General features: G+C 37.1%; 1 protein-coding gene across 1 annotated transcript in view; it reads right to left on the reverse strand.

Moving 5' to 3' along the window:
- The window catches only part of PRIM2 (DNA primase subunit 2), a 91,223-nt gene that overhangs the window by 58,590 nt on the left and 15,098 nt on the right, over positions 1 to 17,535 (reverse strand). Inside the window, exons 5-6 of the mRNA XM_059842672.1 lie at positions 10,208 to 10,303; positions 9,225 to 9,362 (exon numbers count right to left, since the gene is read on the reverse strand). Of these exons, the coding sequence (XP_059698655.1) occupies positions 9,225 to 9,362; positions 10,208 to 10,303 (234 nt within the window). The remainder of the gene's footprint in view (positions 1 to 9,224; positions 9,363 to 10,207; positions 10,304 to 17,535) is intronic.

The following is a 17,535-nucleotide window of genomic DNA, read 5'->3' on the forward strand; positions in this document are numbered from 1 at the left end:
TGATGATCCAGTAGGAGCCTGGCAGCAGGGCACAGGCAGTGCAGAGGCACCTGATGCTTTCCTGGAGACAAGTCATCACCCAAGCAGGGACCTGCTTCTTTTCAAGCCAGAGGTGCAAGATGAAGCCACAGCTGGGAAGGGACAGGGCAGGATTCCACTGCCAAATTTAACTACTCTAGCTCATATCTGCAGGCTAATTAAATCATGTTTCTAATATTTTAGGAATATTTTCTGTTGTAAAAATTCTGTTCAAATACACAGCCTCTGAAACATACCCTGCTTTCCTATTATTAGGAAAAAGTTATTCTGAAAAATAACCTTCATTTACAAGAACTACCAAAAAAGTCCACTTCCTCTATAGCACAGGTATGCAAATTAGCAATTAACTGAAGAAGCAATACATTAACAGATAAAATATCCTTTGGGAAACTGCAGTAAAATGGAAAGTCATACAATGAGGCCACTCAGAAATTAGCTGCAGCAACACTGACAGTGACAAGCATTTCTAAAAATATTCACTTCATTTATATTTAAAGTCTGAAAATAAATATTCAGTAAGTTCAAAAAGCATATTGCTATTTTTTTCTTAAAAGAGTTCAAAACACTTGAGTTGTGTAATCAGTAAAATTAGTGGGGCTTTTTAAAATTAGTTTACAGTAGAACTTCTTTTAAACATATCTTGGCAAAAGCATTGCTGAGGTAAAACTTGTGCATACTTTACTCTGACACTCACTGCTTTAAGGAGTGCTCCAACCTCTAAAAAGATTCTATAAGTTAATCTGCCAAGACCTGAGATGACTACCAGGTGTTCAATTTATTTCAAGTCTGATTTTGATCTACTGACAGTCATTTCCAATTTTTCCTTCTGACTGAAAAAATGATTTAAAATTTAGCCCTTCCCCAAAGGTCAGCCAATCTTTATCATTAGTAGGAAAGGCAATGAACATGTTAATGTCACATGTGCAATGTACATTCCTTGGCTAAGGACATCACAACACTTTGCTAAGGAGAACAGCCATTCTCCATATTTTATTGCAAAAAGTGTGGGGGGAAAAAAATCATGTAATTGGAGAGGTAGTCATCACAATTTTTAGTGATTCAATCCATTTCTTTTTGCCTGATCCACAAACTTGCTAAGCTAGAGCACAGTGGATGAAATTAACTCCAGATAGATACTGCTACAGCTATCACATGGCCAATGGCTGTGGCTCACAAGCCACCATAAGAAAATAATCAGGACAAATGCAAATTTGTAACACAGTGTCAACCTGAGATACAGACTTTTGTTTACTCACCAACTGCATTTGCCATTGCAGTTCTTTCTCACTGACTAAAGTGCATCATTCACAAATTATTGTTACCAGCATATTAATAAATGACATTTAATAGTGCCACATTAACTGACAAGTTTTCAGGTTATCTACCACACAACATAGAAATAAAATTGCACTTGCAACTAATATATTCAATTCCAAATTTTTTCTGAAATTTGGGGAACAATTTACTTAGTTAGGCAAGCCTTCCACATGCTTCAAATACTGCAAATCTTGTTTTGTTAGTTTGACTATCACGAAATATCAATGTGGATTTGAAGACTGAAGCATTTTCATACAAATCAAACTAGACAGGACTATGTAGAGACCGCATCAATTGTTTAAGCTGCAAATTTTGTACTTAAACTATTAAACTCTGTATGAAAGATGCAAGAAGACAAGAGAAGAAATAAAGAGAAAAATACTGAATACAGCCAAATTTCATTTAGCCTTTTAACATCATCTATAATTACTTTATGCTAGCAATCTATGTAGTCTCTAGAAGGAACACATGTACTTCAATTAGTATAGGAGATAAAACACTGAAGGATGTATTTCAGAAAATAGCAATGGGACAACAGCCAAAAAAAAGCCACAAAGGCAAGTCCATAGTAAGTTGACATACAAGCTTCAGTCTTCTCTTGACATACACACACACTCCCTCTCTAAATAATTTCCCTGAATATCATTTCTCCCACTCAAAATATCACCATTTTATTCAATTGACCTGTGCCTTAGACAATGACCTTGCAATACTCAGAAACCAAGATCAGCTGCTTCTCTGCAAAATTCTCACTGCCAACTTCACCTGAAAGATTCAGAGGACAAAGTCACTGTAATCACGTTTTACCTTACACTGCCTAAGTTATTACCTTACTAACCTTGTATGTGCATATTATAAAAATCATCCATTTATGTTACAGTGAATTACTATAAGTTAACACTGGGAACACAACACCTGAAATGAATTTCAAGTGACAAGACCATCATCAATCATACTTTCTCAGCATTAATGCCACCACATAAAGCTTTCTGCTCTACTGCTTAAAAATATAGGTGTTTCAGGAAGAAAATGTTTCACAGATGGTGCTACGTACACTGACACTTTTCTGAATAGGAGGTTTTTGTAACTATAGCATAAGTCAACCAAAATAGCATATGTGTTTGACTAATATTTCATTTTAAAAGACAAATCATTATAAATATTAGTAATGCAACTTATCTGATTCCCATTTCTAACAGTTTAAAAGATTACATGCCAAATCAGGAACAGAATCAAGAAAAAATATGCAAAATTAGAAAACACCAGTGAGGTCTTCCTTTTGCAGTGAGTTCTCAAAACCCAGCAATTTTATTTGTAGACATTTTTGTAGACATTTTTTCAGATTACAAAATATAATAATTCAAAGTTAAAAAGTGCTGGTATTAAATTAGGAAGAAAAATGCTCTATCAAGATTGTATGTATTAATACTGGAATCCATTTCTTATGGAGCCAATTAGTGCTATTTCTAGGTTATATTTTAACTCACAAACAGTAAGACGTTATATGATGTTCTGACAAAGAGTTTTCACAAAAGCAACTTTTTTGCAGTAATTCAGAGACTAGCCAAGTTATTACTTCAATTGCTAGGCAAAAAAGGGGCAGTATTTAAAAACAAGTATGATAAATCTATGGCTCAGTTATGCTAGAATAGATAATTACAAGTCTTTGTAAAATAAACTCTTCAACACACCACAAAAGCACTCACAGAGCAGAAATATTTACACATTCTCAAGCATCAGCTTACAGCTTTAAAATATATTGTTCAAAAACCACTAAAACTTTAGGACAAAGCATTTTCTGAATTAAGGTTAAACAACAAAGATTCAATCTATTTGATTCAAAGACTACTGGGAGGCATCCCAATCAGAGCTGGGTTTTTCAGTATCCAGGATCCCCACATCTTGAATTTATCAGGGAGCTGTTCCAGAGAAAGAGCCCAGGAAACAGAGAAGCTAACATGGCTGTGTGAGCTGGAACCAGAGTGCTGAGCCTCGTTTCCTCCAGTATCTAACCTCAGCAGAACCACAAGCCTCATGACAAAATATTAGAAGAACAGCCCCAACTCAAGGGCCAAATTCCATCACAGATAAAGACAGGGAAGTTGATAAACAATTACCACTGCAAGTGAAACAGACTCAATGTGAGGGAAACAAATGTAATTTACTGTCAATTAGATTGAGGTAGTGAGGAGCAGAGACAAACAAGGCAAGGCCTTTGCTTCCCTCTCCCATCAGCTGCACTGTGCCCCATCACCCCAGATTCCCACAGCTCCCCCAGGGCAGCAGGGGCAGCTGTGACCGGCCCAGAACAGCTCCTCTCCACAGCTCCTGCCTGCTCAGGATCCCCCCTGCTCTGCCATGGGCTTTCTCCCATGGGATGCAGTCCTTCAGGAAAACAAAAATGCTTAAGCATGGGTTCTCCAGAGGCAGTGATTCCTTCAGGACTCTCCACCTGCTTCTGCATGGGTTCCTCCTTCCATCCTGCGTCCATGTGTCGGCTGCTTCTTCCATCCTCTCCCCCTTTTTGTCTTACTTCAGGTTTCTCTTTTATGCAGTACTGAGTCCAATACAGCTCTGATATAGGTCTGTGATTAGTGTCTGAGCCATGACACTAAGCTGAATCTTCTGATTATTTTTTCTAAATCAAAATTTAAAACTACTTTCCTCAAATATGAGATGCATAATTTTGCATGTTAGTGTAAATGCAGTGAAACCCTCATGAATAAAACATTAAGCAAACTTCTATGAATTTAAATTGTGTTACATTATAGAACAATTGTTGAGCTAACATTACAGCTCACATGTTACAGAAAATGTTTAAGCTTTACATTTAATCACCATTAATGGCACAAGGAAATTATTTACTATCAAATGGGTCAGAGAATACATAAAGAAGACCTTTGCAGTATTGATTTCACACATAAAATTAACATCTTCAGTTGTACTTGCAACTGCCAAGAAGGCTTGACTAATATCAACTCCTCTTATTATAAAGCCTCAAGAAATAGCCACAGTTGGGATGTCAAACTTGTTTTTAAATGATGAAAGAGAACATCTGAATGCTTCATGGGCTTGACTAGTAAGTGATTAAAGTGTAACTGACTGAACTGAATTTCTGCCACTGTCAACATAAAACTTTTTTTAAAAGTCAGTGCTATGAATTATTTACTGTTCTTTCAAAGCTCAGTGTCAACACATCAATTCACTCTCATTGTATTCCTCCCTTACAACCCCAACTAGAATCACTCTAATATGCAGGATGGTGACATACATCTGCAATGTCGTGAGCAATGTAACAAGCCTAGGCAACCATCCAAATTATTCAATCCTTTGAAGACCTAAGAAGAGCATCTTTAGCACAAGCACATTCCCATAAGACGTACAATTTCAGAACACCTTGGAAAAGACAGAACAGGCCATCATAATATCACTCCTGCATAGGCATAACTCCTTCCAAAAACCTGTGCACGTGACTACTTAGAGTAGCACCAAATCAGCTCCATGAAGCAAAACACGGATCAAGTATAAATAAACAATAATAGTGCACAAACAACCCATAATGGAAAACTATGGTGCTTTAATACTGAAAAATTGTGCCACTAAGGAGAGCTGTAAGAAACTACATGCTTGAAAAACCATCTCCCCAATATCTGTAACCAGGGTATTTTGTCCATTAGAAGTATACAGCAGACTGTGAAAACCAGAAGTATTGCCCAAAGTCACTGAATCAATGATGCTAGAAAAGACCTGTGAGATGATCAAGTCTAACCAATGACCAAACACCACCTCACCAAGGGCCATGTTCAGTCTTCCCTCAAACACCTCCAGGGACTGGGACTCCACAACCTCCTTCAGTGAAGAAATTCCTCCTGCTATCCAACCTGGACCTCCCCTGGTGCAGCTTGAGGCTATGCCCTCTTGTCCTGCCACAAATCACCTGGAAGCAGAGGTCAACCTTGCTACAATCTCCTTTCAGGCAGTTATAGAGAACAATAAGGTTTCCCCGGAGCTTCATTTCTCCAGGTGAAACAACCCCAGCTCCTTCAGCCATTCCTCATGGGACCTGTGCTGTAGACTCTTCACCAGCTCTGTTGCCCTTCTCTGGACACACCTCAATGTCTATTTTGAATTGAGGGGCTCAGAACTGGACAGAGGACTCGAGGTGTGACCTCACCAGCGCTGAGTGCAGGGGGACACTCACTACCCTGGGCCTGCTGGCCACACTACTGCTGATACAAACCAGGATGCCCAAGACCTTCATGGCCACTTGGGCACATCCTGGATCATGTTCAGCTGGCTGTAAACCAGCACCTTCTGGGCTTTTCTGCAGGGCAGCTTTCCAGCCACTCTGCCCCCAGCCTGTGGCACTGCCTGGGGATGTTGTGAGCCAAGTGTAGGATCCAGCACTTGGCTTTGTTGAACCTCATACCACTCATCTCCACCCATCTATCCAGCCTGCTCAGATCCAGATCTGCAGAGCCTTCCTACATTCCAGCAGATCCCACTCCAACCCACCTTGATGCCATTCATGAATTTACTGAGAGTATACTCGAGTCCCTCATCTAGATCATCAGTAAAGATGTCAAACAGGACTGGGCCCAATATTGAGCCCTGGGGAACACCACTAGTGACCAGACACCAATTGGATGTGGCTCCATTCACCACCACAGTTGGGGCCTGGACATCAAAATATCTAACAAAAGATACAATTTTTTAACCTAATTTTACAAACCCGTTCTTCAGAAATAGCATGGGCCTAATTCAGATTATCACACCATTACAGTCCTAAATTCTCAAATTCTAATACAAGGATTGTCCCCACTAGAAAGTGCTGAGAACAAAGTGTGAACTCCCAGATGTTGCAAAACCACTAAAACATATTCCCAAAAGAACACACAAGTAAATGCTTACCAAAGTGGTAATGTTATCAGATATATTCATTATGAGAAAATTAAACAACAAAACAGGTGGTGATGTTCAAGGCTTTATTACTTCTTAATTAAGTCTGGCCATGATGCACAACTTCTGTGCAAAGTCATGAAGACCTCTGTATCACCACAGGGCCTGAAATGAAACACATTTCTCTTGGCTGATTGCTCTTTTGCAGTGGACACAAAAAAGCACCCACGTCCTAAAAAAGCACAGCTAAACCAGCTGTACTTGCAGAACTTGGGCCTAGATCAAATAGTATTTCAACAACTACTTTTCACAAACAATACTTGAATTGTGCCACTGTGTCATAACTACTGACTCTTCAGTCCAGATATGGCTAAGGAAAATTGTTAAGATTATTCTCTGGATTTACAGATACATAATCCTTTCTTTAAAAGTGCATTCCTACACTTCCACTGAAATGTAATTGATGTTTATAGCTTTGTTCCAGTGAAAACTGCACTAAGTATCCAGCTACCAAGGATCACACTTCAATTAAGCCTCTGGTGTAACAGAGCAGACTGACCTCAGTAAAACATGCTGGAACTTCAGCCTTCATTTCCAAAGACTCAATAATATCCCTAGCATCTCTCAGCCACGCGCTGTGCTGGCTAAAATTAGCTGAAACAGTTTACTAAAAATAGTTTTTAAATTAGTAAATTAGTAATCAAAACCCATCAGGTTCAATTAGGAGCTGTGGGATAGGACAGAAATCGCTAATCTTTTATCCCTTATGTAGAAAATATCGTGAACTTAAATAAACAAAGCTTATATATTAAAAGACTAATGCAAACCAAGACTAATGTGAAGCACCACAGTAACTTCTAACACAGCAATTCTGTAGAAGATAGTTTTCCTAGGTCAGGACTGCTCAAATTTCTAAACCATGATTACTAAGCATCACATAAAGAAGTACTTCTTTCCTATAATGCAGTTACTGCCTTTAAGGAAGCAATCCAGGTGAAATAAGTAATATATAAGATAGTTTGAGGAGAAATCTGAGAACACACACACTAAGTCAGGGCCTACTCACTGCAGTTCTTGCTGTTTTTCAGACTTTTCAGCTATTCACACAACACACAAATTTCAGACATTCACAGAGCTTCTCAAAAGTATTTTGAATAGATGCAGATAATGTGCAAATTTAGCTACATTTCTGTGGAATACATTCTTTCTTTTTAAATGCCACACAAGTGATACCAGCTTTCAGCAAAAGCATTATGCATCAACTCAAATACAGGCATCTCTAGTTGCAGTTCTGCTAAAGAGTTCTAATGAAAATGTTCACATAAAACTATCACAATTTTCACTGTACATTAAATAATTCCACAAACTCCAGTTATGTTCAAAATTGATAAGACTGCAGCATGCTAATTTTCTAATTTGACAAAAGAATGCATTTTTGCTTCCCACTGTTTGTTTACTAAATGTTTGTGGTCAGCTTTGGCATTAATGTAACATAACAACACAAGGCTTTGAAAACATTTTTGAAAAGGTGTCACCATCATATTTTCTGAAAAATCCTTTGCCCAGGATTTCTTCTCCTGGGAAGCTGAGAAGCTGCAGAGAAAAAGGAAAACAATATCATCTCATTTGCTTCTTCTGTGTTTTGCTGCTTTGGAATGTGGTTTGGAGATTGTTTATCCATTGTTTATGTCATTGTTTCATTGGTTTCATGTGAATTGTTTTAAATTAATGACCAATCACAGCCAGCTGTGTCAAGGCTCTGGCGAGAGTCACGCCTTTTTCATTAGTATCTTGTTAAGCCTTCTGTAAGTATCCTATCCTTTCTCTATTCTTTAGTACAGTTTTAGTATAGCATTCGTTAATATAGAATAATATAATATTATAGAATAGAATATTCTACTATAGAATATTATAGAATAGAATATTCTACTGTAGAATATTATAGAATAGAATATTCTATCATAGAATAGAATAGAACAGAATAGAACAGAATAGAACAGAATAGAATAGAATAGAATAGAATAGAATAGAATAGAATAGAATAGAATAGAATAGAATAGAATAGAATAGAATAATAATTAGCCTTTTAAGAACAGGGAGTCAGATTCATAATTTCCTTCCTGCCACGGGGGACCCCGAAAAATACCACAAAAAACAATCCAATCTGTCTTCATGTTATTCAATGCTGCATTTCCTATGACTAAAATTCTGTGTATTAGACATGATCACCCCCTTTCAAACCCTGTGAAGAGTCTCAGAGATATTGTAGACAAGCAATTCCTGAACTGATCACCAAATTACTAACAGAAGGACATTCACATACAGTGTTTACCACAGATGTCCTAACTAGATATGACAACTCAAATGTTCATGCAACAAAAATTTTACCTTTGCCTAACATATTCTGGCTTATCCTCATTTGAATTCATAGAATATCCAGTGTTAAAAGGGACCTACAAGGACCTCAAAGCCCAACTCTTAGGTGTGTGACCTGTACACAGACTGATCTCATGACCTTGGCATTATTTGCACCATGCTCTAACCAAGTGAGCTAATCTCAGTCCTAACCAATGGAACAGAGAGTAAAAATGCACAACTATTTCACTTGTTCCTACAAAAAACTGTTGCAAAATGTTGTGGGAGAAAAGTTAGACACTAGCAGAAAAAACAGTTGTGTGCATAGAGCTAACATGCTGAATGAAAGGGCATGTCACTATCTCTGTGCGAAACAATTGCTAAAATCCTCTAGCACAAATTTCTCTAGAATTCACATTATATGCTAAATACCATTTGAAATTAATGGACACAGCTCACAATGAACGTTTTTTAGTGCTGCCAGTACTTGTAGTAAGGTTTCTGGTATTCTCCAGATGGAAGCATATACATTATAACCCCAAAAAGGCTATTGTCCAGGAGTGTCACCAAGCAATACCACACGAGTTGTGAAAATCTGACTTCATCTGACTTACCGCCAGTGCTTTAGACAATTTTGTCCTGTAGTTATTCAAAACAATCACATCAATCTCCTTAAATGGCACAAAGGCAAAGCCATCTTTAATAAATACTCTTCTGGCTCTAAATAAATCCACAGCATCTGCAAGTCCAACCTGAGAAGGAAGAAAAACCCACATTGTGGAATAGCAAAATAACACAGTAACAATGTTTACAGCCCTAAGATTCAAGATGCACCAGTAAAGCTTTAAGTCATTTTCTGACTTTTAATATTGTCTACAGACAAAACTCAAAAGCCTGTGAAATTAAATTTTGACTTAGGAATAGCTAATCATTATTTTGGTGGGAAAATATTGCTTGCCTTCAGAAAGTCATGCAACTAGGCAAAATAAGGTACTTCAAAGTTTGTGTCTAAAGTATTGATCCAATTATGTAGCTTTGCATCACTTAGTGATTTGATACTTGAAAATGGATTTCTGTTTCTAACATCTGGAAATATTTGATTCACATAGGCTACGTACAAAAGGTTTTGCAAGCAGATCTGGAACCCAACCAGCTTCACTCCAAAGAATCACTGGGCCACATTACAAATTTTTCCTTCTCCCCTTGCTCTCTTGCAAAACGAATTTCTGACTAATACAATCAGACCAAACCTAATTTCAGCAACAGATGTTTGACAATGTCTCCATCCTGAACCATCTGACAGCCAGGTAAATTAAGTCATTTGTCTGGGAAACGTAAAAACTTAAGATCATTTTTGTGGCAAAAGTAAGGGATGGCAGAAGAGGACACAAGACATTATTAGTAGTTTGAAGCTTCCTTCATTTTCCCAGTCCCACCCTTATACTCACATGAAGTAGAGGAACTCTCATTAGTCTTTTAGATACTTTTAGTCTTTTGGATTTACTGTGGCTATTAGGTAAGCTTAAAATTAGTAACTTTGCATTTAACTGAGAGAAAATGAATGCAGATCTGTGGGACTCAGCAATTTTTTACTTACCTTATAGAACATTTGCTCTTTTACTTTAGGCAGACTGAAACCAGGAGTTGACACACTCAGCTCATTAGCCAATTGATTTTTCAGATCTTCACCAATCTAAAATTAAGAATTTATTTTAAAATTGTTAAAATACTTTAGGATAAAGGCTTCTTTATTTTATCAGCATGATCTAAAATATTACTTAACTTGTAGTATTATCAGTTTAGTTGAAAAGAGAAAAAGAGCTACATATTCAGTAAGTGATCACTAATAATTAATTAACCAGAAACCAGCAAAACATTAGTGGTCAATAATGTTAAGCAACCTTACCTCTGAAGTAGAAGGGCAGATTTTAAACTACAATAATTTTAAGAATTAACAAGAACTGTAAAACACACTTTTTAGAAGTCAGCTTCTGTAAAATAAAATTTGTGACAATCTTTGCTTGTCTCTAGATAGGCATTAAAACAAAGCAAGATGAATAAATGGGAGTTAGTAAGGACTTCATCAGATTTTAACAAAAAGAATAGTTTAAGTTTATTTTTAAACACAGATTTAACAAAACTATATTTAATCTTATATTCAGGAATTTAACTTGCCTTTTTCTAAGGAGTGAGAACAACGGTAACTTTATTGTTCTTTAAGTGTTAGTGCTTTTACAGTTCTTGGAACAAGTGAGTAAAGCAGCAATGCTCAAATTTAACTTGAAGTACTTGAAAATCACAATGTTATATTCCCTAATAAAAACACTTCAATAGTGCATATACATAAATACACATCATGGAAACATAGTATATGCCTAGGGGGAAGGGACCCATCAGGATTGTGAAATTCACCTCCTGGCCCTGCACAGGACCCCCCAAGAGTCACCCCGTGTACCTGAGAGCATTGTCCAGACACTTCCTGAGCTCTGTCAGGCTGTGCTGTGACCACTGCCCTGGGGAGCTGTTCCAGCTGCCCAACCACCTCTGGGTGAAGAACCTTTTTGTGATATCCACCCTAAAACTCCTAAACAGCTTCAGGCCATTCCCTTGGGTCCTGTCACTGTCACCACAGAGAAGAGATCAGGGTCTGCCCCTCCTCCTCCCCTGAGGAGGAAGTTGCAGCCCCCAGTGAGGTCTCCCCTCAGTCTCATCTGGGCTGAACACACCAAGTGACCTCAGCCACTCCTCATAGGGCTTCACCTCCAGACTTTCACCATCCTCATGGCCATCCCTCGGACACTCCATAATAACTTTGTATCTTTCTTGTACTGTGGCACCCAAATCCACATCCATTTGCATAACATGCTGCTGATGAAGTATAATGGCAGTAGTCCCTGACTGAAAGGGTTTTAAACGTTAAGGAAGGCAGAATACCTTCTCAAAACACAGAGAGACAGAAGTGACACCAAAACATAGCCCGCTGTGTGACACTGCTCTCATGAACTGGATGTGTGCTCCAACACCTACAGTGAGCTGATACCAGGCTGCAGTCAAGGTGGTTTTTAGAGACCATCAGGAACCAAGCCCAGGCCATCACACGCAATAGATGTGCAGACTCCAAATGCAAGATAAAAGTCACCCAATATCCTTCCTCTCCATGGGAGGGATATGCTTAAGGAGTTTTATTCTCTGAATGGAGCAGAATACCTAATTTGTTGACCAACACTGATATACAGTTACATGGGCATTTCAACAAAACATTTTTTCCTTCTCAATTGAAAAACCCAAGAAAACAAACAAACAAACAAACAAACAAACAAACAAAAACCTGCTTCTCTTGGAAGTCATAGGAAGGACCACTCAATTTCAAACTTGGACAAGTAGCTTAGTGAAAAACAGTGATTTGATATATGCATATGAAATAGCCCAGGCAGCAAGGTTGAGAAGGCTTATGGTTACCCTTTCTGCATCTTGATGCAATCTGTAGTACTCTCCCAGGAAAACCAGCTTTAAAAAATAATAAAGACGCCAGCAAGGCAGAAGAATGCAGCTCTGAATAGAAAGGAAATACACAGCATTATATTTCTGCATGTAAAAATGTAAAGCTCAGCAGCCTGTAAAGAAAGCGTTCTTCTTTAACGAAGGAGCTGTATCAGAACAATTAAATGTGTTTCTGTAAATGAAATGAGAAAATACTTTCTATAAAATACTCTCATTAACAATCTTATTCTTGTTAGACTTTGAAAAATTCCTGCTTTTCATGAGACATTGAAACTATATACAAATTTCACACAGAGGTACCAAAACTCCATTATTCCTTCCAGATGATCTATTTCTTGTCTAAGTAAACATAAATCTAAGTCACTGCATCAGCCTGCAGCCTGCCTTTCACCTACCAGAGACCTAAGTTTTCATTTTAATTCCAAAATAGTGGCTTCCATTTTCAAATGTAACAATTTTATGCATTCTTAGTAGAAATCCCTTCGGAGAGCCTGTCCACCGTGTCATTCCAAACCCTCACTGACTGTGTAAATACACTGACCAAATAAAAACAGTACAACACGGTATATAGCAATGGTGGTTACAATTCCACTATCTCTTCTAGTGTATCTTACTAAAAATAACTCCACCAAACAAACTAAGCCAAGGACAGAGCAGAGGTTTTTTCCAGAGAGATATTAAAGGAGTCCAGAAACTGTTTTACAGACAGGCCAGCAATATTGAGGGGAGAACTAGAAGAGGAAAAGACAAGGATTCCTTCTTTATTTTTTCTTCCAAAACAAATTAGCTTAATTTCATCAACAAAACCGTTTTTTTCAGAATTAGACTTTATTTCAAGGGGGATTTATTCCAAATTTCACAAGCTGTCAATATCCTTTTTTATTAGTAATTTGAGCATATCAATTTTATACAGATACAGTGACAGTCATTTTAGATTTTCCTGCATGTCACTAGCAAACAATTTAACATTGTTGGGGTAAAAGTGATTCTGGTGAACCCTCACAGAAAACAGGTTTATGGGCCATGATTAAAGATTTAGATAAGACTGTGGACAGCATGAGCAAAAATACAGTTTTATCCGAAATTTAGTTTTTTAAACTAACACAAATATTGTTGCAAAGCACTATTTATTATATACATAAATGATACACACAAAGATGTTAAATAATTTACTACTTAAAGGCTCAAATATCTTATAGGTTAGGCAAACATTCAGCAGCCCCACAACCACTTTGTTCCTTGCCTTTTCACCAAATTGACACTGCCTTCATGTTTTCAGGTAATAAAGAGGAAGAAGAAACAACGATAATCCTAGCCCCTACCTAAAGCTGGAAAATGACTCCACAATGCATTCAAAAATAAAACTGGCTTCCCTAAAGACTGAAACATGAAAAATAACCTTCCATTGGCATTCATGATGTCACCATTTTCACATCAGACTGACTGAAGGCACAGTGCAAAGAAATACACTACTCACAGTCTAAAGTCAGACTCAAGCTTTCAGTTAGGCCATGCCTGTATTGCTGTATCATGAAACATGTATCCCAATTTTTCTTAGTTCACAGAAGCTAGAAAAGCTTCTTTTTTACTGTTGTTTTTGGGGTTTTTAATTATTTAAATAAGAGTACTACAGTTTGCATATTTAATAGTTTCATCCTAAAATAGCATCTGGAAAAAATTAAAAAATTAAAACATTGAAAAAATTAGATATAATTAAATACCACTTTTAGGATTCTAACAGAGATTAGAAGGATAAACAGGCTGCTTAACTTCTGTCAGAACTCGGTGATCTTCACCAGATAAAACACTGTTGATCAAAATATTAAGAAAAAAAAAAAAAAGAGTCCTTCTGAGGGTCTCAACTGGTCATCATCTGACCTCCCCCACAGAACTGATTGAACTCACCTCACAGAAAAGAATTCACTAGTTTTGCCTTGTTCTTCCATAGCCAGTTTAGTAAGCTGTGTCAGACTTTGCTTTGCACAAGCAAAGAACACCAGGACAAGGGTCTTCCCTTTTCAGTGACACAGATCAGCTAGCATAGCTTGAAACAATTCAACAATTCATTGCAAATTCCTGAGACTCAGGAAAAATAAAGACAGAAAAAGAGAGGAAGGGAAAGAAGCAAGTACTCAGGACTAGTTCCATTATTTCTAGTTTTCTTGCTTTCCACAGGCAGTTTATTCATTGACTTTTAATCACAGAACTGTCCTGGAAACACAAAGACACATAAATTTAGATTAAAATATGAATAATTTAATATGCAGGGCTTGGTTAAACAAACACAGTCAGTGAGGCAGTCCAAAAACTTCAAAATAAATTTGATACCACTACTCTGTTTTAATGAAGAGAGGAAGATGCATGCACACATTATACTGCTACATATGTGCAACACTAAGTCTCCCAGTAAGGAACAAGAACTCCATGCACAAAGTCCTTTCCTTTTCCAAGACTCAGCTTCAGGTATTTATGTGCACATGCCACTGGTGTCCTTAGAAAGTGAAGTTCCTAAAATTTGCTTTTAGTTACAAAGCACCTGGCACTCAAGTGGCACAACACCCTTTCCAAACACAAGTGTTGTCAATCTGTACTTTGCTGAATTGCAACTCTAGGCATGAAGCAGAAAAAATAATAATTTCCTAATCAATCTTCTCCATTGCCACACATCACACTACAAACTAAGTTAGCACTAGAATACCAAAGTATTAACCTAGATACCATTAAATTTGAGAATATAAAGTGTAATCAGCCAGTTAATGAACTGCTTGATTAGCAAAGGATACCATTCCCAGCTCTCCTACCAATTAAAAGGATGAAGAGCCTTAAAGAAAACATTCCAGAGGCTTATAAATCTGTCATTCACAAATCTGATGATTATCAATTTCATTTTGGCCAAACACAAATTAAGAAGAAAATTTTATCTTCCAAAATACCACAACATTATATCTTAGCTGAGGTTCAGCTTGCTGGCATACCTAAAAATATAAAGGGAAGCACTAGGAATTATCTTTTCTTATCCATCAATTGAAACATTGTTTGGGCTTTTTTTTAGAGTCAAGAGTGGGAACAGAAAGAACATTTTATGATCTGCCTCACTATGCAGCTCATTCATGGTTACCACAATGTCAGAGAAACTCAGTGATACAGGTTCAGTCTCCTACATTCCTGACAAACATTTCCCAATATGCATTTAAAGGAAAGCTGAACAAAACAATTACTACAGAATTACCTAGAAACACTAACACCTACAAGTTGGAGTCACACATGACAGTAGAGCTAACAGAAGACTCTTCTGATAAATATATCAACAAGTTTTCTTTCATTTAAAAATCTGGAGAGTAACATGAGATGCAATTTTAAAGAAACTTGTTAACAAATGTTCCTCTAGATTCAATCACAGGATTAGCCAGGAAGAGTGTTTCAAAGTTGGCAGACCATTTTCTGAAGCTTATCCCAAACAGCAGCTAGTAAATTCTACTTGCAGAGTAATTACATCCTGCAGAAACCATCCTATCAGCTTTTATGCTGCTGTATTAAGGAACAATATAAACATCTCCAAAGCTACTGCATTCACTGCCATGTAAAAAAATTAATTCATTTTTCAAACATTATGAACTTTAACCACTACAAAAGAACTTAAGACCTTGATTATTCAAAAAAAATTTCTTCATGTACAACACATGGGTATAATTTTTTAAAATACACTATTGATTTCCCAATTTTCTCTTTTCTCATTTCCCAAAAGAATCTCTAAAATATTTATAGAAAAAGAGAAGACACTTGATGACACCTTTCTGCTTGTCTGTTTCTTCCAAGAATCCAAAATTACCAACTGCTAAGAACTGAAAATCTATAAGGATGTGGTTAGGATTTGCTGGTTTTTTACCTTTTCCAAGCCTTTAGATAAATGGCAGTCAAGTATGACCTGCTCAACTACTGAGTGCTAGAGCACATAATCACACAAGTAGCGTGGTTCCCCTTTCCACCTCTTCTCCTTAAGCTGAAGAGCCTGGTGTACCAAATCCTATTTTCCACTACATTTTTGGCACAGCTGCCATTTCAATTTTACTTTAGAAACCCAGAGTTACAGCAGAACATCTGCCTCAGGATTCAGCCTGTATTCCAAATGTTGTCTAGCTGCTTTCAGCTAGATTAAGAGGAAGAACGTTTTTATTCATCGTATCCTTACCACAGCCTTTTCTGCAACTTTTATTTCAAAGCACATAACTTTTTCAAAGCAGTCAGAGATGTACTTCACCCAGAAAGAGCATATATAGTACCTAGGGCAGAAGGATTCAGCCTTACAGTGGACTGTAAAGTTCCTGTTTAACTCAAATGATGAATCAAACAAAGCCATTTAGTAAGAATCACAGTGCCCCAGTGCTCTAAAGGGGCCTAAGTAACTGCACATTTTGTGGTGTAGTTTGACTTTACTTCCACAAGTCAATTTTAAGCAATAAGGAAGACCTTCTAAGGGTCCATTTAGATTTCTGCAGATAATCAGCATCTGCTTCTAATCAAACTGAGATGATTGCCAAATTAAAATTTTAATTAGCATTTTGCATCATTTACAAACTGTTGTTCATTAAGTTTATGAAGGTGAAAAAGGACATCCTCAGTAGCTATCTATTCTTTAATCACATCTATTACTCAATTCTACAATTTCATAGAATATCACCAACACCAGATGTGCAAATAAATACATGCAACTAGAATTACTGCAGCAAAATGCACCAGTTTTCTCCATAACTAATAATAAAGTAATGCTTACAGCTCAAGGATCCATTAGAGAAGAGTAAAGCCCCCATACATCCTGCCAGTGCACCAAAAAAATAAAATAGTTTTTCTAAAATAAAAATAATTTTTAAAGCTTTATTTTAAAAGTCTGTGAGAGAGTATTAGCACTTATTTTAAGCTTATTTAAGCTTATTAAGCAAATATTTTAATCAAACCTCATCCCATCTACCCATCTCTCAAAATGTTAGGTCACTAAAATACCCAGGCTGCTTGGCAATCAACCCAACTACTTTTAGGTGAGAATAACTCCCTATGTTTGCTAAAGCACTAATAGTATATGTTTCACTGTCTTATTTAACAAACTCTAGCACTTAAAAAACCACCCCACTCCTAAGCCTTTCCACATTCAATTTTGTTTCTGTTATGACTCTAAGCATGGAGTTAAATGACCGAATACATCCTTTTGGCAGCAAGGCACATTTCCCACTTAGGCATGCATCCCTTATGACTTTTGCTGTCAGCTGTAAGATAAGCATCACTAGTTTTCAAGCAAAGGGACAAATACAAGATTTAAGTGGTGGAAAAGAAAGATACAATTCAGAACTATTTCCTTAGCAAATGTAAACCATAGCCTACTTGAATAGTTATTGTCTTATCTTGGCATAAGTTTCCACACAGTAGTGTAGA

Source organism: Haemorhous mexicanus, chromosome 3 (genome assembly GCF_027477595.1).
Source record: "Haemorhous mexicanus isolate bHaeMex1 chromosome 3, bHaeMex1.pri, whole genome shotgun sequence".
Taxonomy (NCBI): domain Eukaryota; kingdom Metazoa; phylum Chordata; class Aves; order Passeriformes; family Fringillidae; genus Haemorhous; species Haemorhous mexicanus.